Genomic DNA, 27,325 nt, shown 5'->3' on the forward strand with positions numbered 1-27,325 from the left:
CGGGCGGCGGCGAGCGGCGGGCGCCCCCCGGGCCGCGGCCGGCGCCCGGGGCCCGGGACCTAGAGGCGGGGGCGCGCGGCGCGGCGGCGGCACCGGGACCCATGCTGGGGGGCGGCGGCGACGGCGGCGGCCTGAATAATGTGCACCACCACCCCCTGCACCCCCGTCACGAACTGAACATGGCCCATAACGCGAGCACGGCGGCCGCCGCCGCCGCCGCCGCCAGCACCAACAGCGCCAAGAGCGGCGGCTCCGAGGCGACTCTCAAGGAGGGTGGAAGCGCCGCCGCGCTGTCCTCCTCCTCCTCCGCGGCGGCGGCGTCCTCCTCTTCCTCCTCGTCGGGCCCGGGCTCGGCCATGGAGACGGGGCTGCTCCCCAACCACAAACTGAAAACCGTTGGCGAAGCCCCCGCCGCACCGCCCCACCAGCAGCACCACCACCACCACCATGCCCACCACCACCACCACCATGCCCACCACCTCCACCACCACCACCACGCACTACAGCAGCAGCTAAACCAGTTCCAGCAGCAGCAGCAGCAGCAGCAGCCGCAGCAGCAGCCGCCGCAGCAACATCCCATTTCCAACAACAGCAGCCTCGGCGGCGCGGGCGGCGGCGCGGCTCAGCCCGGTCCCGACATGGAGCAGCCGCAACATGGAGGCGCCAAGGACAGTGCCGCGGGCAGCCAGGCCGACCCCCCGGGCCAGCCTCTGCTGAGCAAGCCGGGCGACGAGGACGACGCGCCGCCCAAGATGGGGGAGCCGGCGGGCGGCCGGTTCGAGCCCCCGGGCCTGGGCGCCCTGGGCGCGCAGCAGCCGCCGGTCGCCGTGCCCGGGGGCGGCGGCGGCGGTGGCGGCGGCGGCGGCGGCCCGGCGGCCGTCGCGGAGTTTAATAATTACTATGGCAGCGCTGCCCCTGCTAGCGGCGGCCCCGGCGGCCGCACTGGGCCTTGCTTTGATCAACATGGCGGACAACAAAGCCCCGGGATGGGGATGATGCACTCCGCCTCAGCCGCCGCCGGAGCCCCCAACAGCATGGACCCCCTGCAGAACTCCCACGAAGGGTACCCCAACAGCCAGTACAACCATTATCCGGGCTACAGCCGGCCCAGCGCGGGCGGCGGCGGCGGCGGCGGCGGCGGCGGCGGCGGCGGCGGAGGAGGAGGAGGCAGCGGAGGAGGAGGAGGAGGAGGAGGAGCAGGAGCGGGAGCGGGAGCTGTGGCGGCGGCGGCCGCGGCGGCGGCAGCAGCAGCAGGAGGCGGCGGCGGCGGCGGCGGCTATGGGGGCTCGTCCTCGGGGTACGGGGTGCTGAGCTCCCCCCGGCAGCAGGGCGGCGGCATGATGATGGGCCCCGGGGGCGGCGGGGCCGCGAGCCTCAGCAAGGCGGCCGCCGGCGCGGCGGCTGGGGGCTTCCAGCGCTTCGCCGGGCAGAACCAGCACCCGTCGGGGGCCACCCCGACCCTCAACCAGCTGCTCACCTCGCCCAGCCCCATGATGAGGAGCTACGGCGGCAGCTACCCCGACTACAGCAGCCCCAGCGCGCCGCCGCCGCCGTCGCAGCCCCAGTCCCAGGCGGCGGCGGCGGCGGCGGGGGCGGCGGCGGGCGGCCAGCAGGCGGCCGCGGGCATGGGCTTGGGCAAGGACATGGGCGCCCAGTACGCCGCTGCCAGCCCGGCCTGGGCGGCCGCGCAACAAAGGAGCCACCCGGCGATGAGCCCCGGCACCCCCGGCCCGACCATGGGCAGATCCCAGGTAACCCCCGCGCCGGCCGGGCCTGCTTCCGCCGCGGCGGCCTCGCCGCGCGCCTCGAGCCCTAGTTTCTTTCTTTCCGCGTACTTTTTCTGCGTCTTCTGCCGGGGGGAGGCGGGGGCGAGGCGCCCAAAGCCATTTTAACTCGCGGCTGCCTCCCTCGGAGGCTGGGGAGCGCGCGGCGTCCGACTGCGCGGCCCGGGGCCCGGGGCCCGGGGGCCCGGCGAGAGGGTCGCGCCGAGGACCGGGACGCGCGCTGGGATGGCCGGCCGCCGAGCACCCCCGCCTCGCCACCCCGCCCCGGGCGCGGAGCTGCGCGTCCGGGGCCGGGGACTGCGCCGCGAGGAAGCGGTGTGGGCGCTGGGAACGGCTCGGGCGGCTTTTGTAACAAAATCGGCGCTCCGGGCCGGGCCGGTCTGGGGAGGAGTATTGACTCCGTCTTCTCGGTTAGCGCCAGCAATAAGCTTTCACCGGGAAAAGAATGAGGAACTTTGTCCTGCCTCCAGCCACACCGCGTTCCCTCTTAGCCTGCAAGGTGAAGGCAGGAAAAATAGGTTAGCTTTGTGGCAACCGAGTGTGTTTTTCGTAGTTTTGCCCGGCTATTCAGACATCCTCGATGCGAGCTGTGAGTTGGAATGCTTCGTAGCGAAAGTAATACCCCAATTTACAACGACGTGGAGGTAAAGTATTCTAAAATAAACCGATTCATTCCTGAGAATAGCCAGGAAATCCATTATTTGGCTTATAGGCTGCTTGAAGGGAGTCACCTTCAACAGATAGGCTGTGTTAAAGGAACGCGTTCCGGTTAAATTGAACTTATTTTGATCATGGGCCAGGCATACATTTTATTCAGCAAGTCCAGGAAAATAGCAGGCCAGTGAAAATTGATCTTTTTGGATCGGATTTATTTGGATTTTCTTTAATTTGCTGTCACCCAGGTCCTACAGCGTTATTAGGAAGTGTCCTGCACTCTTGCTGTTTCTTGCTCGTAGGCTGAGCCTAAAGACTGACTTGATCTCCTTTGCAAGGTTTGGAATTTGAATTGTGGAGGTAAACTGGCTGTAATAGTCTCCAGACAGCTGCCTCTGAGTTGACATCTAATCTGCCATCTGATTGGCTCCTCTCTCACCATTGGGCATTTAGCACTGCTGATGTAAATAGAAGTGCTGAGCAGTAGTCACAAAAATTCTTGCCACAAATAATAACTGAGCTCTATTACAAGCAGATGTAAGGTTGGATATTATTTAAAGCTTAAGTTATTATGAATCAGAGTTATTAATAAGAGGATTAAATACTAAAATCGTTACGCTGGTGTCCAGTACGTTGGGCACTTACAAAATTCAGATCTTTGACAGTCTTAATGTGGACACTGCATATATCACGGACTTTGATTGTAGGATGAGGATATGGCAATTGAAAAATAATTAAACCAAGAATTTTACCAATTTTTGGATTTGTAAAGCTTTCCTGAAAGTGCCCTTTACAGATTAAACTATGCAAAAAATGAATTGTCAGCACATGTAGTTTAAATTTAAAAATTATAACGTTAAAAATTTCCAGGTTCTGAGGTGCAACAGTATCTTTCAGTGATACTTAATTAACTGTATAACAAGATTAAAGCTATATTTTTTTAGTAACGTGTGTTTTAACAATTCTGGTCGTTTAAAGATGTTTGTGGATGAGGAATTGTAGTTAAATTGACGTAATATTTAAAAAATCACGAAGTGAGGAAACTAATTTTGTAGACAACAATCAAAGGGAAAAAATGGATAATCTTGTGAAATACTAAAAATTATTTTATTTTTGCTTCTGATTTGGAAATATAGAAATGCTCTAAGGAATTTTTTTTTCTGTTTGATTATTTTGTTAGGTTCGGTGATGTGAGCCTTCTTTGAAGTGCTTACACATGTATTAGGGAAACTATCACATGCAAGCTGTGCTGGGTGTGTTTCTTCCAAATAATCTTTCTCTCGTAGACATCTTAAATGCTGTGAAAGTTTTTAAAATTCTCATTTGTTAGGAAGGAATTAACAGTGGTTGTAATATATGTTTTTACTCAGCTTATTTATTTCAGGAAGATGTATTTTAATAATTACCATATCTTAGAGGAGAGACGTGTCAGAATGAATACTGGACTGAATTTAATAGATAATCCTGTGAATCCCTAGCTGAGGACGTTAGTGTTCACTGCTTTCAAATCTTTAGTTACTGGAGTTTTACTTTTAATGAAAATATGTTTTCCTACTCTTGATAGAAAATTTGTGATATCAGTTTTTATCTTTGATTCACACAAGTAAAAACACAGAAGCCTTATGTAAATAAACCCATGTAATTTTAAAAAGATTTACTTTGTCAGCTTGCTTTTAAAGGAATAGTTTAAAATTCACATCTTTGTTAAACTGGAACGGAAGGATGATAGAGGCAGATGGAGGTCCTTGTTACTTTACAGTATTATTTCTTAATGGTACCAATCATTTTAAGTATTTTGTTTTCTTGGAATGAGAGTGAATCCATTATGTCCTCATTGTGACCCTTGGGAATAGCTTTTTTATTTTTGAGGGGGAAGAAAAATGCTGGGCATATGACCTAGATTCACAGATTTCTTTTAGGTACTTTGCCGTTTAACGTGTGGAATGTATCTTTTTTATATTTTTTTCCTTTTTGGAAGGCTAGTTTTTATTTAGTATTTGTTGTGATGATTATGATAAGAAATAGTTATTTGTCCAAAATTCTAATTTACTATGTAATTATAGGCCATAAAGTACTATTAAATCACATTGTTAAATGATGAAATTTTCTTGTGGCTTTAGCACATTTAGTTTCATTTTTGATTTTAGGAATGGTTTATATTGGGTGGCAAATGTTTTTATAATTGGAAACAAAATACATGTGTATATTGTATTGGGGGGGTCTTTTTAAAAAGTGAAATAAGCCATTTTATGATACAGTTTGTTACTGGCTTTTTCTAAGATAAAGTAGATAGAGTAGTCTCAAAAGGAGTACTGAGGTCTACTCACGTAACCAAGATTTTATAATGTCCACATTTGTGCTGAATTCCATTAATGCTATTTTAACCTTAGTTTTATAGAATATAATACAATGTAATAAAAAGAGCCTTATTTACCATTAAAAGAAGTGACTAGCTGGCTTACAAAGCAGGAAGTTACAGACTGGTTCCTGATTACCTTAAAATTTGTATAAGATATATTATAGCATAACATCATTCCCCACTTCCCCTCCCAATGAAATTTTACCCTGTCTAATGTTTTAAATCTTGTAAAGAAATTATTGTGCCCTAAATTGATATATTTGCTGAGATATGGCTGGCTGGCTGGCTGCTCTGTCGTCAGAGAAGGTGGAATTGGCAACTGTGGTTATAGAAAAGGCCTATCATTAAAAAAACAAAACAAAACAAAATATAACAAAAATGTTTAGTCTTCTGCTTTCCTAGGTTACCTGGAATGAAATACATGGCTTAAGATTGTTTTCTTTGGATATCCTCAATTCTGTGTACTTACTTTTGACTTTTTTTTTTTAAAGATCACTACTCTTTAAGACAGCTATCACTTCAATTTATGTTTATATTTAAACACAGAATTGATAAGTATGTTCCAGGGAACATCGTATTCTTACTTTGGGCCTATAGTGAGAAACCTTAACCCCCTTTTTTCTTTGGTTTTACTTTTTATCTGTATTTAGGAATGGATTTTTGGCAGGGCTTTTTCTACTTGTTCCATTTTTCCCGGCATCATATTGTATCAGAAATATCACAGGTGTGTTGTGGAGATGGAAATAATCCAAGTCACCCTTAGACACTTACACTAATGTACTTTTCCTCTAACTATCATGTTCTTTCATTAGGATTGAGAGAATAACATCTTCACTCTGGTATAAAAATAGTATTAATTCTGGTTTGAGGACCAGTTCTGAAAATGTAAGACTGTGTGGAGGAAGACTCATAAGTTCATTTGGTAATTTTATCAGACACACATTTTAAAGAAAACAGGTGTAAGAGAATGGGGTCGAGTTTTCAGTTCTATTTCTTATTAATGGACTTTATTACTTTATAATTTGGGGCACAGTATATCTTTAAAAAATGGCTTCTGATGTAATAGGTACTTACTTATTTCTGTAGGATAAATACCAATATGACAGGCAAACTGGAAAGATGATCATTTCGCTTACTTATACCCTGTTCTCTCATAGGAAGAGAGTGGTTTGATTTAAAATTTGTTAGGAGTCTCTGAAATTTTATTTATTTTGAAGACGGATTTGGACATGTAAATTTTGGATATAATGCACTGGGAACTATACTAGCTTTTGCCCAGTGCCCTAAATTTAGAGGTTTTTCTCACTACAAGAATGACACTGCTCAGTTAAAAGATCTGTGTACTTTGATCCATCATTGAGGAAAAGGAGCTAATAATTTACTTGTGTCACTTTCATTTTGGCCCGTGTGTAGATTTGTAAATTTGAGGCTTATATTTATATTTGAAAGAACTGTTGTGTATCACTTAAGAACAGATTTATGGAGGCTCACAAGGAATGTTAATAAAACTCAAATTCCTTTTTTTTTTTTTTTGCAGTAATTAGATTTTCAAAGTGGATGTTACAAAATTTTGTACTTACCGGCCACTTCCACGTCCTAGGCCTCTTTGGAACTGGATAGTTGTTGGTCTCTCTGGCCTTTTCTGAGGTGTCTTTCTTCGTCAGGAGATGTGTGCAGATTCTCTGTGGATATGCAGAGTAGAGCCACGTACTTGCTGTGTGTGTGCACGTGCGTGTGCATGTGCTTGAGGCTGAGGGATCCCTATTTGACTTCATGTGTCTGCGGGGAGAAGTAAGTACGAGGCACAACTGCTTATCCCCCAGGGGTGTGTATATATATCATAGATGGAGAACTGTCACACAATATAGCTTTTTACAGTTTGGAGGCTATTTATACAAGACTAAGTGGCTCTTTTTGGTTTAATTGGGTGATTGAGTGAATTAATTTTGATCTAAAAACTTCGTATACTTTAGTGACTTTTTCTCTTAGAATTTTGATGGAAAGAAAATGATACAGGTATTGGTACTGAGGTATCATTAAGTATCCACTTATTTTGCCTTATGCTAAGATAGGAATGAATGGAATTGTTGGTATACGCATACTGTAGTTTTAACTTAATTCACCCTAATTGAGTGACTGAGTGACTTTATCTAAGTAGAATAAGTGCTTCCACAGTACGTTTTCAGCAAACATGTTGTTTTCAAAGACTTTAACTTGGAGTAATTCTAAGCAAACTATTTCCTTAGATTTACTTCTTTGAATAGGATCCAGTAGGCAGTTTTCAAACCCACTTCTGAATGGATCAGTGCCAAGAATATTAGAAGGCTACTGAGTTTGACGGATGAACTAATGATGAAATTAATTTGTTCCTTGAATGATATTTATTGCTCGGAAAGAGACCAAAGCTCTAAAATGTTAAGCATGTCCGGTTTACCAATAGACACTCTTATTTTAGGTAGGTGGCAGCAGAATCTGGACTAGATCTGTCATAGCAAGGCAGTCCTTTTGAACTGAACGAGATTCAGCTTCTGCTCACCATCTTCTGGAGGATGCTCTTCTCAGCATCTCGTTTGGGCCTTGATGAAAGATGAAACTTGAGAATCAGACAGGTCATTACTTATTAGGTGACTCTGGAAGGGAAGCCATATTTGATGAAATCCAGAAGAAAATCCTAGACCACATTTTCAAGAATATGGGAGGCCTAAAAAAATTATACGTATTTATTTTTTTATTGTGATAAAATATACATAACATAAAATTTACTGTTTTAACCATTTTTAGGGGTACTGTTCAGTGCCATGAAGTCCACTCACGTTGTGCAGCCATCACCCCATCCATTTCTAGAACTTTTCATCTTCCCAACTGAAATAAGTCTCATGTCAAACCTTCGTATTATTTGTTAATGTGTATTGTAAGCCAAATAATCTTTTCAGAGCCATCAATCTTGCTGCTTCATAGTTTGTAAGTCCTTCCTCAGATACTCCCTAGCAGTGCGCATGCGTGTGCGTGTCTGTGTGTGTGTGTGTGTGTGTGTGTGTGCGCGCTCATGCGTTTACCCCACTCCTTCCTCCCAGTTCTGACTTGGGGGTCATCTTCCCAGGTTTGGTCTGTTTGGAAATGTGTTTGTGTAAGTTAGTTGTTTCATTGTCAGATCATTAAAAGTTTAAAAGCAGCTTTTGAAGACTTTCTGTTTAAAGGTTTGGGATACTTTGTTGAGAGAAACCTGGTTCTTGGTTAGATAATATATTGGACATGAAAACAAACTGTTAGCGTGATCCTTTCCCCCCTTTACTTCTCTCATCTTTTGCATGTTAGCCTCTTTTCAAAACTGGTTTTATCTTTCTACTATTAGTGGAAATAATTTACAATGATAATTTTTTTCCAGTTGTGTTTTAAGTGTTGGGCCATCCCAGCCCCCAAGCCTGAGCAAATCCATGTGATGCTGTGTCTTTTTCCATAGTGTTCTGTGCCCCAAATTTGTGCTTCCCCCCCTTATGTTTTTAATTTGTAGTTCTCTGCAAAACTGCAGAAATTCTTTGTATGTGGAAAAATTACTAAATTAAGATGATTGGTCTTTTAATTAAATTTAGAGGCAGCTGCAAAGGGATGCTTCTTAGATCCCGATTAGTCTTAGAAACAGACATTTTTTGTGTGTAAAATTTGGAATTGTATTTTAACTGCTATTGATGCTGATATATAGTTCCATCTTTACACGATGAGTCGTGTACATTAACACTGAAGTCCACAGAGGACACAGAAATTGTACTGTGATATAAGAGTGTGTACTTGGAAGCAACAATGATTTCTTAAGGTGTAAGCATTTAGCATTTGTGTATGCTCTGAGGTGTAGGCTAGATATGTATCTGCTCCGGATGATCAACTGGCCAATATTTACGAAGCACCCATTTTCTTCATCAGCCCTGTGCCGGACACCTCCGGTAGCTGGGGTGTGGGGATCACTGCTACTTTTGTGTGCGGTTCAGGGAGACAAAGTGTTGCCAAAGCCGGCTCCCCCTGAACCTGGGCATGGCATTTTTGGCATCGCTGACTTAGCACTGGCTCATTTAAACAAAGTGCAAATAGCAACCATGTGGGTCAGCAGTCTGTTGGCCTGCTTTTTTGGGTGGGGGAGTGGATTTTGGCAAAACAAATAATTGTAGATTGTTGTGATATGGTTGATGTGAGCTAGTGACTCTTTTCCATTTCTACCAATCAATTACTGGCTTTGTGCCACAGCAAAATAAAAATCCCACTACAAAGAATAATAGCTAAAAGAAGGAAAATATAATCACTTTGAAATTTATATAGAATGGTCCTTTTTCTTTTTCTCAGTTTTCTACATTACATGGGCTTTTGGAGAAAAGTTAAAACAGTCTGCTCAGATTTAGGAAGATACTTGGATTGCTGGAGTATTTTTGGTAACTGTTTAGATAATGTATGCTGGCTGAGGAGTAAATTCAGCTACTGCTTCTGGGTCCTGAAATAAACCTTTCAGAAAACGAGGCATTGATGATTAGTGGAGGCTGTTCCAGAATTCTTAGTATCTCCTGTTTCTTTTTGTGCTGAGCATCTTAGAAGTTAAACCACTCACTGTACTTCATAGCCTTATTTTGAAATGACTGGTAATTCTAAAATTTGTCTAGAATTTGGCATCTAATTTCTGAAAATTTAAGAAGCAAATTTTAGGGTTCCGTGACCATATATTTATATATATATCAAGCTCTAACCCCATTTTAATATCCTTTAAATTTTCTGCTTTCAGTTTGTATTTTTTATAATAAATTCACTTTACCCAATGAATTATAAATGACCTTGGAAATAGAAATGTAAAACATTGCTACTGCTGAGCAAGAATCTGTCTGAAGAAGCAGACATATTTCTAAGGGAACTGGTATGTTTGTTGTTTATTAGTTTATTTCTGTGATTATGAGGATTTACGAGAGAATGCGAATGTATTACAAGGCATCCTGATGTAATGGAAAGATTGTGGGCTTGGAGTTGGTAAGACTTTGACTCACTTGTGAGCTTGAGTGCCCATTTTCTCTGAGATTCGGCAGAGGCTCAGTTTCCTGATGTGGAATGTTGTCTGCTGGGCGTGGTTGTCACGGAGCTCATCTCTGCAAATCCTGTGGCATTGTCATGTGGTACCTCTTCTCTTCCCACCTGTCTTTCCAGGGTGTAGTGAACCCCGAGTTCTTGCTCTCTGCCTGGCCCTGCTGCGCTTCAGGGTGTGGCTGCAGATAAGCCCCTGCCTCCATCAATTAGGTGACCCCAGTCCCTCCCAGCTGCAAAATTCTGTGCTGCTTTGAATTTTAAAAAATACAGTGTCTAATCAGCTATGCACCGCTGAACATCTTATTAAACTATACTGGATCCCGGACATGTTCAGTGAATATAAACTGAGGCCTATGCAAATATACAGATTTTGTGAAAAGCACTGCAATTTCCCTCACAAAATGTAGTTTTGTACTGATTGGGACTCTTGCAAGCAATTGCATGAATTGGTTTTGGTTGACCAGTAGAGCCCACGGTGGGTTGATGTCATTGGGTCTAAGCGGCTGCCTCACAGTATTCCATCCTTAATATTAATCAGTAAATTCTGAGAATCATTCCTTTCTTACATTTCTGAGACCTTTCCACTTTCATGATCTATGAAAATGATTAGCCTTTTAGGGGAAGTACTTTTTGCAAATGAACGAAGTTTCAAAAAATTAAAACTAGGTTTTGGGATTCTGAGTCGTGGACTTTGGTCTCTGATTAATGGTTAAGTAACTTCTGCATCTGTTTCAACTTCATTGAATATGTGATTCACATTTGGTCCTTAGCAAGATTATAATTTACATATCAGGGAGGCTTAGGGTTCCTCTCAAATAGTCAAAGCTGGGAATGCCAAAGGCCTGTCTCAGATATGTAGGTAGAGAGGAATAGTTTTTTTTTTCTTCCTTTTTTGTTAATGCTGAGATTTATAAAAGTATCAGGGACAAAATTTAATTCTATTATGAACAAATACTCTGAGCACCACTTGGTGCTTAAGATACAAAGAGTCAATATAACATATGATCCATAATTTTCCCTGGTGAATTATCATAGGCTCCTGGTGTTTTACAAAGTGGAAATTAAAATGAATGGCTACATTATTCTCCTGCAGTTCTGTGCAGAAAACTATATCCCTCAAAGTGCATTATCTAGGAACTATTTGAAGAGTAGTTGATAATGTATCTAAACCGAAAATTTCCTGATGAATATATTATACATTTCCAACAACAGTTTCAAGGAAATCTGTTCATTTAGTGTTTCATGATCTTATGTGGAAGGTCAGTGTGCTTGGAGGTTGTTCTTAGGTGCTATGACATTGATGAGAAAGTGATCTTAATTTGGATTTTATTTTGGGTATCATGTGGGGATTTTTCAGCTAAAGAAATGACTTTAGGGCGCCTGGGTGGCTCAGTTGGTTAAGCGACTGCCTTCGGCTCAGGTCATGATCCTGGAGTCCCTGGATCGAGTCCTGCATCGGGCTCCCTGCTCGGTGGGGAGTCTGCTTCTCCCTCTGACCCTCCTCCCTCTCATGCTCTCTGTCTCTCATTCTCTCTGTCTCAAATAAATAAATAAAATCTAAACAAACAAACAAACAAACAAAACCAGTCTCTAATAAAAAAAAAAGAAATGACTTTATAGTGTTATTAGCATGAAGGATTTAGAATTCAGTTCATTTGGGGTCCCCGGGTAGCTCAGTCGGTTAAGCGTCTGCCTTCGGCTCAGGTCATGATCCCAGGGTCCTGGAATCTAGCCCCGCGACAGGCTCCCTGCTCAGTGGGGAGCCTGCTTCTCCCTCCCCTCCTGCTTGTGCTCTCTGTCACTCTCTCTGTCTTTCTCTCAAATAAATAAAATCCTTTAAAAAAAGAAGAATTCCGTTCATTTACCTTCCCTGTATTGAAGAATCTCCTATGTGTTAGGGCTTTGGGAGTGTAGCAAGAACCAGGGCATCAGGCAGATGGTTGTGGAGAGCCTACTGTATGCCTGGTACTGTGGTGGATGATGGATTCCTTGGTGACAAGGACGTGGACCTTGATGAATTGACAATGCAGTGACTAAGGACTAGTAAACGTGCTACACAGTACAGTGTAAATGGTTCAGTGGGAGAAGTCCTGATGTTAGTGGGATATCCCACAGAGACTAGATCGAGGTGGGGGAGAAGTAAGAAGGCTCTGCACACTAAGGTTGAATAAGCTGAGACCTGGCTAGTAAGCAGATGTTAACTAAGTTAACCAAGTGATGAGGCCTGGAGATGGAAGCAGGGAGGGGCAAGAGCAAGAGTCAGCAGGTTAGAGAACCTGGAAGATTGGATGTTGACTACCTGTGTGACATTGGGCAAGTGACTGCACCTGCCTGAGGTTCGAAGTTGCCTCCTGCCCAAAGAAATGGGAAAGAAGACTTAACCCATGGAATTGTTTTGGGAAGTACACTTGATAAAATACTGGCATACTACCTGGTAAGGAAAGGGATGTTTTCAAAAAATGACAAAGGATTGTATTTTCTCATGGACAATGAATGAAAATGAGTTAGATGTGGTTCTGTATTAATTTAACAAGTTAATTTAACAGCCTATTAGTCTTTCCTCTTGGAACAAATGGTTAACATTTGAAGCTTATTTTTAGTCCAGACAGTTTCAGTTCTTTATTGCCTGATGTGTCTGTACCTTGCCAAGTGTTTAGGGAAAGTGAGTGATGGCGCAGTCGATGACATTTCTAAAATGTCTGCTGTTGTTTGCCAGTCGTATTTTTTTAACTGGTCAGGAAAATAAATTCAGAAGATCGATAATTGGAGCATTTAATTCCACCATCATCAACAAACATCTAGTGACCTTGGTGTAGGGGCACTGTACCAGATAAAAAGATACCCAGGGAATCTTTGGAAAATTGCTAAATATCGTGTCGTTCATTGGTAAGCGCAGAGGAATATCCTTAGATTACGTGAATATTGGTGATTACAATAAATAATACAGTTTGTGGAATATTTTTATTTTACCTACTATTCCATTTAACTAGAAACATGAATAACTCCGGCCTCATAAGCAATTTAAATTTTGAATCGAAGGAAATTGGTGGTAGGCAGACAACTTGCAAATTGGTGAAATGGAGCTTTTGCTTTTAATTAATTTTTTCCATGTGTTAAAGAAGTAGTTTATTAACTGTTGAAAAGTTTTAAAAATTGTAGTCACATTTGTTATGATTTTGCTGGGTTTGAAAGTCTTCCCTTTCCCGACTCTTGGTGTTAGCTCCTTTCATTTTCATTTGCTGAGCAGAGAGAACGCTCAGGAAGGTGCATGCTACAGCACGCAGAGGCATGCTCTGTGAAAGTCTTGGTTTCTCCTCTGGTATCCATCATGTGTGGCAAGACTTAGTTTCCCTCCTCCATTGAGACGTTTGTCAGAAGTATGAGCACTTTAAAGCAGTAGCATTTTACTTTTATTCAGCAATTAGGGAAGATAGGACGTGAAAAGCAATTTTGTGTTTTGTCTTTTATTGTGCATTAAGTTCCTGTAGTTTTCCCTATTGCTATATTATTAATGAGGAGGGAGAGAAGAATGGAGGGAGAGGTTGAATTTTATTTAAGACACTTATGTTCGGGTAACTTAAAGGAATGTGCTTTTTTTAGTCTGACTACCCTTTCCTGGGGTTTCATGGTTCTCTGAAAAACTAATGCAAAGAAGTTGTAATCAGCTGTTAAGATATTTGAGCCAACTGGTTGTCAATATGTTGAAGTTTTATTCTTGGTGTGTCTAGAAACTTCATATAAATGCATTTTATGAAGAAGGAGGTGTACTAGCCTGGCTGAACTGTTAAAGCTGAAATCTGGATTTGATTTGCATATGTGGTATTTTTTAGGGACTCGCAAAGTTTCACACATGAAATAAACTAGGTAGTGTGTATGGCATCACATGATCAAAATATTTTTCCCCTTACTGCTGCCAGAAGCTATCTATTGCCTTTCAACAATCTTACTTGTTGGGCATCATGCCAAGATGTTTAAGACAACCCCTTACGTGAGCTGTTCCATTCTTAACCTCTTTGACTGAAGTGCCGTGACCTTCACATATGTAGATTAGCCATGTGCTCTGTGAATTGAAACTTGCTGCCTCAGGAAGAAAGGGTTTTTCTTTTTATTCCACTGGGAATTTGACAGCCATTCATCCCTGACCTGGGCAGAGGTAATGCAAGGAAATTGGATTCAAATGGAACACGGACAGATAACACAGGGAGGCAGACAAGCTTTCTACCTTGCGGAGGATGAAAATATCCCGTGGTATAGAGAATGTGCTGATGCGAAGGATCTGAAAAGTAACAGATAGAGAGAGAGGTAAATGTAGGCATTTTGGAACAGTGTCCTTTTAAAAAAGGAAATTGTTATTATGGGCATTTCTAATTAGCTTTAACTCTACTCTTTCTCTTCCTTTCTAACCTAAGTTTTTGAAATCTTTTTTTTGTATTTTAAAAAAATTTCTTAACACGACTTGAGAGTTAAATAATGCTAATATTGTGGGCAAGCGTGGACTTACATACATTTAATCTAGATGAGTCTCTCAAAAGTGGAAGTCATTAGAAAGTTGGAGAGATGAATGTATCACGTGTATCTAGAAGAATCAGCAAGTTTCTTTGTCTTTACACTCTAAAATTTTGAAGTGAATTGATACACAGAGTTTTACTCATGTGAGAGTTCTGAGTTTTGTAATGATTAATAAAAATAATTAATGAACAAAAATGAATTTTTCTGTTTTTATTATACAGCTAGTTTTAAAGAATGTTCACCTTTGCTTTGTTGGTAAACATACTTGAAATTAAAGTAAAATTCAGTGTAAATAATAGTCATGACACTTGATTAGGTTGATATGACAGAGTGTTGAGAAGGAAAGTTCTCATTATAAGAATAATGGGTCTGAAGTGGTACTCCAACTGGTTTCTTCGCAAAAGGAGGGCATGATTAGGGCCGCCTGAAATTTATGAGTGCTTTTGTGTGGCTTTCAGAGCCGAGCCTTTCCTGTGTACATTAGGGCTTGTGAAATATTATGGGTCAGAGCATCCGTTACAGGCTCTGTGGGAGGCGTTGTTGATATCCAGCCTCTTCTATGGGGTGCAAAAGAGGATGTCTGTGTGGGGAATGTGCTTAATGAATACAGTAGACTAAGAGGAATACAGAGTTATCCCTTGACTCGAGGAAGACTTGTTTCTTTCCATATGAGGACTAATAAAAAAATTGGGAAAAGTATCTGGTTATGATCATGCAGAATGTGGGGCCTTTCATGGATTTCTGTTAACATGGCAGACACGAGGAGTGATGGTCCATAGATGGTAGGACTCAGGTCTTACCAGCTTGTTTACGTGCAGTTGGGAAGATGGAGCAGCAAGTCCGTCCTCCCAGTGAGATGAGTGCAGGGCTCAGGTGAGGAGGGGCCTGCAGCTGAGAAGACAGAGTAGGAAAAGGAGCAAGGCAGGCATGTGATTCACGTCCGGGTGGAAAGGTGTGGAGTGGCCCTCCCGGGACAGCATGCAGCTGGGTACAGATGAGGCAGAAAAAAGGGTAGTGAGTCAGCAGCCAAGCCTCGAGGGATTTTTCTTGTTTCTTTTTAAACGGTGGCCTGTATTTTTTTTTTTTTAAAGATTTTATTTATTTGTTTGACAGAGAGCACAAACACAAGCAGGGGGAGCAGCAGAGGGAGAGGGAGAAGTGGGCTCCCCACTGAGCAAGGAGCCTGATGCGGGGCTCAATCCGAGGACCCTGGGATCATGCCCTGAGCCGAGGGCAGATGCTTAATCGACTGAGCCACCCAGGTGCCCCTAAACGGTGGCCTGTGTTAAGAGTGTTATATGGGTACACAGGAAATCAGTCTCTCCTTCTAGTCAGGTGTTATTGGTAAAAATATTACAAACACACTGCTTTCCATTCTTGGCCTCCCAAATAAAGAACAGAGTTTTAGCGCCCCGAGTAATAGTGATCTAATAAAAGCAATAATAGTAATAATAGTTCCTATTATTGAATACTTACCTGTGTGCTAAGCACACTGCACGTATTAATTGCAGTCTTTCAACAGTCTTGCAAGGCAGTCTCCCAATTTTATGGACAAGTAAACTGGTAAAATTAAGTTTGTTCACTATCCAGGTATGTCTGGTGCGAAAGCCTGTATTGTCTCCTCTAAAGGAGTAGTTCTCAAACTGGTTGTGCATCCGAATCGCCCAGGGAGGCAGACAGGGCCTTCAAGTCCTCCCTGCGCACCCCCCCACCCCGTGATTCCGGTATCCCGAGGCTGTGGGATGCCCGGATGCCCACCTTTCTCTTCCCACAGAGGTTATTGATTTATTTAGTGGTACAACTTAAACAGACTTTTTTGGTGTTAAGACACGTAGAATTACGTATTTCTAATCGAGCTTTTACTGTATTTTGGCTCCGTGGTCAGAACAGACAAAGAGGAAAGAGTCTGTGCTTCAATGGCACGGAGGTGGCTATTGACCATTTTACTGGTGGCGTCACTGAGCATTAATTTACATCCGCCTGTCAGAGGAAGCTCTGTCCCAAGGTCTGGGTCATTGCTTGGAGCTATCAAGGGAGGCTATGAAATAGTCTGTTGCTGTTTGAGGAGGAGCATAGGTTCTGTTCTGAGCTTATTCACACGTGGCTGTGACTAAAGTTTCTGGGATTGAGGAGGTGATGGACCAGCATCTAGAACAGTGTCTGTTACGTAATACCTGCTTAATAAATAGTTTGGATGGGAGAATGGATGAATGGACTGGGCAGCGTCTCAGGGTCCTGAGTTACGCATGTTTTGAGCCCAGAAATCTTAAATCCAAGAACGTATGAAGAGAGAATGGATATGGAAGGGAGGACAGGTGACAGTTGGGGACCAGAATATTGGAGAGAAGGGAGGACACAGGCAGCCGGCAGCGAGAATTCTAGAGTGAAAAACCAACAGATTTAATGTTTGTCATGTGTCCAGAGTGAACTGCTGTCGTGGTGAAAGTGGTAAGATGGACCCCCCCCCCCCACCAAATTGGCAGATCTTAAAATAATCGAGACGCTAACGCATAGTGACGAGAACAAATATAAGGCAGGAAAATCCTCCCAGTTCTTTGGTGAGGTCATCTCATGACATGCAGTCAGGAGTATTTCTGTCTTTGCTGTTGCCCCATGGCCATTCTGGAACCAGAGTCAGTGATATTGGGAGGGTATTGAAAAAGCACTTGATCAGTGGACCCTGTCCAATCCTTGTTTCCTTTGTGACTTACTTAGTGGCGAACTTCTAGGCTGGCCAGGCCACAGAATGTTGGGATGTGTCCTGAGACCCTTTTAGTCTTTCTCTTCCTAATTCTGACTAATAGGAAGGTATGGTGCTGGGAGATTTCCCTTGTGTGTTCCCAGCTGTTCCTCTCTTCTGAAACTTGTCCATAAAACCACACATCTCACGGCTTTAGAGAAAATTAGTTTGGCCCATAAGCTTGTCATAGACACACGGTGTAAGTTCCATTCCACTTAGCCCTTCCTGCAGAAGGGTGTGAGCAGTGGGAGGGGCCCCAGTACTGGCTCTGTTCACGTCTGTTTCCTGGGTTTGCAGCTTGTGTTTTTCTCACCTCCTGACTGCTCCCAAGTTTGAGGTTGAGAATATTTCTGAATGACCTACCTCCAGAATGCTATTTTTAGCTTAGAATGAAACGAAGGCTTTCCTGTCTTGTGTTTCCTATTTTCTAATAATACTTGATTTTCTTTCATTATTTAGAGTAATGTATCACTCCTGGAGTAATCGGGGATTTATAGTTTCTGAAGTTAATGCCGACTACATCTGAGCCATCTCAAGCAAACGAATTAACAGTCTGTTTTTAAGAACCCATTGGAAGAAAAAAACCCATACAAACCGGTAACCTGTGTTTTAGGCTGTAGCTGTTTGTCGCCAGCATGTCCTTTTCTCTAAGACTGGATCTTTAATTTTGTTTGGTTCTTCAAGCTTATGAAGGGAATGAGCATCTCCGGTGTCTTATCAGTCACATATTAATCTCATGCCCTATGGTATAAGGTATCTGTTTTTTGCCTAGAAAGCTAACAGCTGTGTTAGTACTTCCAGAAAGTTTCTGTAGTAATGTATCATTCATCCAGTGCACGGTTTCCAGTAGCACCAGCATAACATCCTGAAACAGCTGAGAGAGCCTTCAGAAGGTAACTCAGGGCGCTCAGGAACTCAAGCCTGTCAGAGAAGAAGAAAGCCGTTCCCTTCCTTCCCAGGCATAGGGGAGAGTTACGTGGTTCTCCATGGTAACTCCCTTTTTTGCCATAGTATCAGTACAAAGTGGAGGAGTTAGTTGAGCAGTTGTGGGCAGCAGGTGAGAAGTGGGGCCACGGAGAAGCAGACGGATGAGATGCGGCAAGTTCTGCCAACCACAGGGAGGGAACCAGCTGTGCTGGCTTTGTCGCTGGTGACCTTCTGAGGGAGTCAGGTGAGAAGCAGGCCACGCCTTCCAGGCCTCGCTGTCTTTGAGAGCCTCGGATCCCAATCTGGTAGGAGAAACACCGAGGATAGTAATATGGGGACATTTGAGGGATACATCCCATACCCCAAGAAACCTTGGGAAAGAAGAATGGAAAACCAGGGTTGAGGGTCGGTGGCAGGCTTTGAAGTCGATGGGCATATACTGTGCTACTTCAGCCTTGACTCATTCAACAAATAGGTATTCATATCTAGTCAGATGCTGATCTGGTTACCTGCTGGGTGAAAGTTAGTGTTCTAGGTGCTGGGGACACAGCCATGAATAAAACGCAGGCCCTGCTTTCATAAGGCTTACCTTCCAGTGAAATTTAATCCCAGAGATGGCAGAACCACCTGTCCACGTGGGGGTGACACACTTTATAGTCGGGATGAATAGCGGCACAGGGGAATTCAAAAGAATTGGAACACTTTCCAAAATTGGTTATTTACTAATGAGGCCATATGTGAAAATGTAATAAAAATCGCTTTATAAAGGAACTATCATGGTTATTTCTGTAGTCTCAGAAATGCTCAGCATGCACCTCTGGTGTCAGAGGACAGCGATGAAACGTAGCATTTTTACTGTCAGTGGTTGAAATGGCAAATGGCAGCCCCAACGCTGCCTTCATTTCCTCCAAGCTGAGAGGAGGAAGTGGTGCAAACATAAAGCTCTCGATCTGACTCCACAGGGAGAAATCAGATGGTATTGTAACTCTTTGAAGGTGCTCACTTACTTTTGAATTATCCTGTGTATTTAGTGACAGACTGGTTCTGGACATGTTGGGTTTGAGATGTGTTCCAGAGAGCTAACTGGAGATGCTCATAGGCAGATAGAAAGTACTGGAGGGTGATTTGGGCCCAGTATATGAATATGGGTTCTACGCATGAGGTGCTGGTTGAGAATGGAGTTTATGAGATTGCCCATGGGAGCATGTGTATGGGGAAGAGAGGGGTGCTGAGGGGTTTTAGGGAGCACTAACATTGAAAGAGTGGAAAGGGAGCCAGCCAAAGAGCCAGAAAAGGAGATGGAAAGCATGCGGAGAGTTCGACAGAAACCACGGGGGACAGAGGATTCTGGAGGGGAGACATGCACAGCTGTGGTAGGCTCTGAGGAGTGTTCAGATAAGAGTGGGCGCTGAGGTCTTGTCCTCTGTGCTCATCGATGACCTTCGGAAGAACAGTCAGGAGGGAGGCAAGCTGCTGCAGCAGGCTGTAGGGTGACTAGGAAGTGAGAAGGAGGCTTTCAGATGGTAGGAAGAGGAGTGGGGTTTCTTTTTCTTTGTTTTTAAATTTTATTTAACTGGGAGAGGGCTAGAGAATTTGGTTTGCTGTGTTGTCTTCTTTGTGCCCAGGCACTGGGCTGCGTGCTCCCTGAAGGCCAGTTGCCCTCTCCCTCTCCTGTTGGACTGGGCTCTGCCTGGGTAGGGACCCGAGGGGTCCTTTCTCTTGTGTCCCCAGTGTCTGATGCAGTGTCTGGCACATGGTGGGACTCAGTGTATGACCGTTGAGGGGCCACCCGTGTTATATGAGGTCCCTAATTTAGTCCTTGCAGCATTCGTATGTGACCGGAGGGGGCACATGTGTTTTGAGCAAGGCCAACAAGTGATGGCCCCACGAGTAAATCTGAGTCACATTAACTCCGCAGCCTGCTGCCGTTGGTCTTTGTTAAGGGTGGAGGATATACACTGAATTTGTAGGCTGAGGGGAAGAAAGCACATTTTTATAAAGATTACTTACAAACATTTCCACGTCTGTGCCAGTAACCTTAGGCTAGGGCAGTGGTCAGCAGGAGTAAAAGCTGTTGTTAGACATCTGCCCGTAAGTTACGGTCTCTGAAAACTTGTGCTTGGGAGCTGGCATTCAGGATTAGCCACTAAAAGTTCTGAAACCGTTTGCTCTGTGTGTATAAGTTATTCTTAGGTGTTAAACTTGCTAGGCATGTATGGAATTTCCACTGTGTGTTTGTAGTGAAGCCATTCTTTAAATTACAACTTGCTACCCATCCCCTTTCCCTCACAGTACCTGGAACCTCGAAAGGAAATGGCTTGTTTTTCCGTTGTACTGAAATGTTAAGTTTTGAGTAATTAGTAATATAAAACACTTTCCTGAACAGTTACTTGGTGTCAAGCAGTGCTAAGAACCACTTGGCATAACCTATGAAAGAGGTATTGTTATTGTACCCATTTTACAGACGAGTCAACGAGGCCTAGTCCGGATAAGCCTCAGGAGCATGTCTAGGACGTGGCGTGGGCCCAGCGTGCACCCAGCGTGCGCTCAGGCATTCTGACTCCCGATGTGTTTGTTCTCAGCAGTGCCCGGTGCGAGCAGAGTTAGGTGAGTGGGCTACCTTTCTGTTGTGGAAGCTGTCACTAGAATAGCAGTTTTTTTTCTTGCTTTCTTACTTACATTCACATCATTTGATATTCTATGAGGATATTGGACACGTTGGTGAAGAAAAATATCCCTTTCCCATCGATGGGATATTATTTGCTTACACATGGAAGATAGAATCTTCCAAGAAGCCACACAGTAGGTGGTTCCCCCTCCCCCCGCCCCCGTGCGGGCAGCAGGTGAGCTAGAGGAGAGTCCTTTCCTTCTTCTGTCTGTCCTAGGAGAGGGGGCCCTACGGTGCGCCCCTGGACTCCCTTTCTTCAGGACCCACGCCTTTATTAGACGTGTCCCTTCGGCCCCTTCTGCTCTGCCAGTTAGGAAGCAGTTTTGAACTAAGGTGCATTTCTTTTTTGATGAGAGTGTGAAGGGGATCTTTATACTTGGTTTACTTCTTAATACTATTCCACCTTCCTGAAGAGAAAACTCCGCGTCCTGATACATAATGTGACCGAAGGATGTTTTTCCAGCAGAAGACTTTCGTAGTATTAAGTTACCTAGTAGAGCTGCTCTGTCCAGTATGGTAGCCAGCAGCCACATGTGGCTATTTAAGTTAAAAATAATTACAATTACGTAAAATTAAAAACGCAGTTGTGCAGTGTGCTAGCCACATTTTAAGTGCTTAAGAGCACATGTGCAGCACAGAATAGAACGTTCCCATTGCTGCAGAAAGTATTACTGGACAGTGCTCTCTGGAGACGCCGGATGCATCTTGTAATTTTGAAAATGCTTTAAACATTGATTACTGCGCACCACTCTTAGTGCAAAATGTGAGCTCCTTGAATTTTGGATGGCCATAAATAGGATTGAATCTCAATTTTGAAAATATTCTTTGTTATCAACAGTCCAAATGTGTTGTGATGATCCAAAATTAAAAATTGATGGGAAAAAACCCCAATAAAACAATATTACAAGAAAGAATTTCTTTCTCTGTTTCGGACTGTTTTGTCCAGGCTTTTCTACACGTCATCTGAGGATTGTAGGAACGGAGAGGGCATCTATGTTGTCCACTATTTTTAGGAGGAGAGAAGAGGCTGCTACTCTTTGGAACCGAGCGTGGGGAAGGCTGTTTTACTTGATTTTGTTTTATATCCACTGAAAATAAATGTAAGATTGGTTAGGGTTTTTGTTTTTTGTTTTTTGTTTTCCTTCTGAAATGTCTGAAGGAAAGTACTTGATTTCTGTCTGTGTCACAGTTTGAACTTTAACCAGTGGTTTGGTAGTTGGAATAGGTTATGCATTTTGCTGTGGAAAAAAATCGAATTGCTTTCTCAGGGTTGACTAAAATGTTTTAACTCTTCATAGCAAATGAGGCGTGAAACAAATTGTCAAAAGGATGGAGACAAAGTTATTGCAGCACGGAATGTTTAACGGGCTGGTGATGTTCTACCAGAGGTGTGAGCCGAGCAGATAAATGTGTAAACGGCACCTTTCTCCTTTTCCCCTGCCCGATTTTTCACAGCTTGTCTTCGCGAGAGGACCTAAATCTATGTCAGAAAAATCGCAGCCCTTCTGAAAGTGTTAGATTATAGTGTTGCTGTGAGGAATAATTAAGAAGTACTATAGGCAATGGATTAGGAGAAATAAACTTCCTGTTTGCAAACATTTTCCTGCACATCATCATTAGATGAAGCAAAAATAAATTTTTAGTGTTTCTGGAAGCTTGATTATGTGTAAAGTATGTCACTGCTTCTTTATGCCCATATACTCCTCTATTCATTTGCTGTGCATCGTTCTACTCCGAATAATACCCTTTTTAGGATTTACGATTTTAGGATTTAGTTGTTAGGATAATAATGCTTGAACTGAAAGATAATGAAGTGTTTAAATCATGGACTTTTTACTTCTTAAAATAGCAAATGTTAATTCAGGGACCGACTAGAGTTTTAATAGGTGGTACTTTACATTTTTTGGCTACTCCTTCCTTCACTTTCATTTTGAGGTTTCTTTTATAGGGTTTTAGAATTTATTAAGATATAGCAAATAGAAGGTTAAAGCTCTCCCAGCCCACTGGGGCTTTTAATTTCAAACATAGATCATAGGATGGCCAAAATAGATGTTCCATAGAGAGTGTGAGGGGAGAAGTAGTAAATAAATAAAGAGAAAGATTATGCATTGGCCTTGTTTTTCTGGGGCTAAGTATAAGTTATTTTTTATATTTGTAACTATTTTTAGCATCTTACAAGCAAAGGGGTGGATGAATATGTGTATATATGTTTACGAGTATATGTTTTGTGTTGTATTTATGTATGTGTATACATATTTGCTGTAACTACAGGCAGAAAACAGACAAGCAGCATCCTATCACACTATTACAGCTGGTCTTTTGCATCTTTCCATCTCCTTGTTACTTTTAATGGGTGTATGTGTGACTATGACCGTTTTTTCATCCCTTTTTTTACTTAACCACTATAGTAATAGGTATATATAGGGAGTAGAATAAATTGATTATACAGTTTCCAAGCAACCATGTTTTTTATTAGACTGACTCCAGGATGTAGAGATGATTGAGGGTGTGTGTGTGTGTGTGTGTGTGTGATTTTTATGCATTTATTTAAGCCTTTCAATGAAGATTGAAGAGCCAGCATTTTATTTATGGAATGCAGTCTACATTTATAAATTTATGTAATAGAAATGCATGTATATTTCCTGTGAGTTTTCATATACAGAGGCGTAAATGGGTCTTGCAAAGATTGTCGTAGATGCTACTTGCCTTTTTAAGAGGGAACCAGAATATTTTCCTTCCCCCTCCTTTCGATTTGCTCTTATCTTTGAGCTACCTTCTATCTGTCTTCTGTTATCTTCATCCCTCTGTGTGCATATCTGTCTCATACTTACCTAGACTTACCTTTGCTTTTGTTTTGCGGTTATTTATGATTCCTCCCCCCCCCCCATCCCCTTCAAGTGAATTCTCCTTTTGTTTTCATGGTGTACTTTTTCTTGCTTTCATTTTGTCTTTTTCTTTTTATTCCTCTTCCTTTTCTTGATCCAGTTCTTTCTGTCCCTCCTCAGCTGCTCACATTGAGTGTATCAGTTTATAAGCTTCAAATTCCATATCCTGCCTGAGTGGGCATTCATATAGAATTTTTCTTATGTGTCTGTGGTTACCTTTTGCCAGTGTGTTTTAAAAATCTGACCCTTTTGATCTCTTCATGTCCCCGTTTTTTTCTCTTCCTAAAACTAAGTTTTAAAGATTAGGTAGTATTACTTACTAATTGCCAGTATTTGTAAAGAGACGTGTAATTAGAGCAGGAGTTTAACGAATGCAAACATCTTGCTAAAGTTCTGTACTTTACTCACTGACCTTTGACTGTTTAACTAATAATTGCTTATTACAAGTATGTATTTGTTTGCTTATATTACTCAGGCTGGAACAAACCTCCTGCAGCTTACCCTGGAGTCTGGTTCCTCTTAGGTAGATGCTTATTCTGCAGCATAGTCGTGGCTCCTTGGATTTGAATTTTAAGGCAGATTTAGCATACACACTTAATTTACCTGGCTCTTGCTGGGCAGCCTGCTAAGTGAGAGAAGGACTAGACAGAATAATCCAGTGAGTAAGGTATTCAGTTTGAATACCCAGCTCTGCCACTTATTGTTTCTGAAATGGCGAGAAAGTACCCAAGTGCCGGGTTGTTTCGCGGCGTAAATGAGACAGTCTATGTAAGCATATGGAGAGTGTTTTCTGAGTATTGACTGCTGTTCTTACCATTGCCATTACTGAGGAAGCAGGTTTACACTTCATTCAGGGGCAGGTATCAGTTTGCCTATAGGAATACTCTCTGCTGTTAGAGCTGCTACTGGGAAAAATTTTTCATTCAAAGGCCACGTTTCCTTTTATTTTCTTTCTTCTCCACATGTGGACGGAAGAAAAAAAAAATAGGAAGAGTTACATACAAACTTTGAAACCTTGTGATGTGATTGTTTTCCAGTTAGAAAGCTCATTTCTAATTTATATTATGGTCACTTTGCTTCTATCACGTTCATTGAATTAGGTTCAATGCTGGGGCCCAATATCTTAACCGTAAACCTTGTTATTTCTATTCCTACCAGTAATATGGGGATTAAATGAACTGTCAGGAGAATATACTGCCTGGGTCCTCAATAAATGTTAAACTCATGTACAGTGCAGCTAACAAACCTTTAAAGCCTTAAAAAAAATGGCATATGGTTTTCAAAAACTGCTTTTAGTTTCTGAAGTTGGGACACTGTGCCTTAATGTGTCACTCAGTTGAAAAACAGGTTCTGTCTATGGCTTTCATAATTTCATCAGAGCTGGCTTGGAGGTGTCCTTGTTCTCTATTCGTTCTTCTAAAGACACGTTTTACATCAAAATACATTTCACAGGCTTTTTTGCATCACAATTTCAAACAAAGTTCAAATGTGGGTTGTTTGATATCACTTAGTAAAAGTAACTTTGCAGATCATTTAAGTGCTTTTCTTACCTAGTTCTCTCAATCTTGTGAGATTTGGTTAATATCCCTGTTTTGTATATGCAGAAGCTGAAGCACAGTTACTTGTTAAGGGCACAGCTTGGAGTCAAGCCAGGTTGGGTACCCCAAATCTGAGCTTTTTTTTTTTTTAAGATTTTATTTATTTATTTGTCAGAGAGCGAGAGGGCGTGCGCGCACAAGCAGGGGGAGCGGCAGACAGAGGGAGAAGCAGGCTCCCCACTGAGCAAGGAGCCTGACTCACCCCAGGACCCTGGGATCTTGACCTGAGCCGAAGGCAGACACTTAACTGACTGAGCCACCCAGGCGCCCCAAATCTGAGCTCTTTCTGGTATGTTACAGAGATGCATCAACCTATAGACATGTTAATTTAAGCATTTAGGTCAGGGGTTGGCAAACTTTTCCTCTAAAGGGCCACAGAGTCAGTATTGTAGGCTTTATGGGCATTGTCTTAGTTTCAACCTCTGAACTCTGCTGGTGTGACACAAGAAGCCATGAGCAGTATGTGAAAGATGGGCAGGCTGTGTGTGCCCCTAACACTGTGGATGCCGATGTTTGAATTTCATGTAATTGTATATGTTGTGAAATACTCTTCTTCTTTTGATTCCCCCCCACCCCCAACTATTTAAAAATGTAAAAAGCTTTCTTAGCAGACTGGTCCTCCAGAAACAGGTAGTGGACCAGATTTGGCCTGCAGGCCATAGTTTGCCTCCCTCCAGTTTAGATCTTTATTGGGGCAGGACATACTTCTCCGTTTCAGGTTCCATCCATATCTTTCACCCTTACCCCCCGCCCAGTTAGCCATCTTTATTTACACAACTCTGTATTCTCTGGGATCTTGGCTCTGCACGGAGCTGGAGGATTTTGGCCTTTCAGATGAGACTGGGGTCTCCAGGGAGTAAATGGATCGCCCAAGGTTGGCAGTCCCATTAGCAAGAGCTTGCACATATTAAAGGAGGCTTCTTGATTCTCGGTATAGTAGTCTTTTTTGTTGGGATTTTTACTGGCTATGATTTAATTGTGTTTTTTCATGTTCTAGGTATTCTCTCATTTCCTTAATTTCCCCGCCAAAGGTTTTTAGTTTATTCTGAAAAAAAAATTTTTTTTTTACAGAAGTGCAGAGCACGAATATGTTCTTATATAAAAAAATTCAAACACTGGCAAAAACATTTATGTTGAATATTTAAATTCCTTTCACCACTTCCACTTATCAGAAATGTATTTTTTCTAGCCTACTTTTTCTTTAAAAATACTGCATATGAACGCATACAGTTATATAAACATAAATAATCCATGTGTAAGATCATATTATATACATTCAACTGTTTTTTTTCCTCCCCCCCGAAGCCTCCTTTGGACACATCCCATTGGTTCTGCTTTTTTTTTTTTTTTTTTTTTAAGATTTTATTTATTTATCTGAGAGAGAATGAAAGCGAGCACATGAGAGGGGGGAGGGTCAGAGGGAGAAGCAGACTCCCTGCCGAGCAGGGAGCCCGATGCGGGACTCGATCCCGGGACTCCAGGATCATGACCTGAGCCGAAGGCAGTCGCTTAACCAACTGAGCCACCCAGGCGCCCCTGGTTCTGCTTTTTAACTTGGGGTAATTTTGTGTGTGTGGTGGCAGAGAGGTTCTCTTATTATTGTCTAAGCAGTCAGTGAACAATTGTGAAAAACCCTCACATTGTCATTTTTACTGTGGACTGCTGAATCATTTTGGAATGTCATTGTCTTGTGAGGCTGTTGGCCAAGAGGATTTGCCTGGAGGGATCATGACAGGGTCTTTAGGCATGAGCCCTGCATCGCCTTTTTTTGTGACATCCTCAGATGCAATCCCAGGCTGTGTCACTGTTTACTTGTGTGCTGTTCATAACAGAGTTTCTTACAGGAGTGTGTTATAAAAAGGCTACAAGATGTGTTACCTTTGATGCTTTAACCCTATTGTATCCCAAAGCTGAAGCAGGGGGAGACATTTCAAAGTAATTGAATTCAGTAATTGAAATTTCAAAAAGTAATTGAGAGAAGATGAGGGCATTTCCTATTTGGAAGGCATTAGCTGGATTTTTTTCCTTAAGTTATTTTCATTGTGTCTAGTTAGCTTCAGAAGTAAGAAATGAGAACAGAAAGGAGAACCTACTGTGGTATAATGTAGATCTGGAAATATTTCAAAGTTCTCCTTTTTTAGGTTTA

At 42.8% G+C, this 27,325-nt stretch overlaps 1 protein-coding gene across 4 annotated transcripts in view; it reads left to right on the forward strand.

Moving 5' to 3' along the window:
• The first annotated feature begins 66 nt into the window (after window positions 1–66).
• LOC118001952 (AT-rich interactive domain-containing protein 1B-like) overlaps window positions 67–27,325 on the forward strand; it is a 436,994-nt gene continuing 409,735 nt past the window's right edge. For all 4 annotated transcript variants that reach the window (XM_034992143.1, XM_034992146.1, XM_034992144.1 and 1 more), the window contains exon 1: window positions 67–1,751. In XM_034992143.1, coding sequence (XP_034848034.1) covers window positions 102–1,751 — 1,650 coding nt within the window. In that variant the 5' untranslated portion in view covers window positions 67–101. The remainder of the gene's footprint in view (window positions 1,752–27,325) is intronic.

This window comes from Mirounga leonina, unplaced genomic scaffold (genome assembly GCF_011800145.1).
Source record: "Mirounga leonina isolate KUSES-001 unplaced genomic scaffold, KU_Mleo_1.0 Mir_55, whole genome shotgun sequence".
NCBI lineage: Eukaryota > Metazoa > Chordata > Mammalia > Carnivora > Phocidae > Mirounga > Mirounga leonina.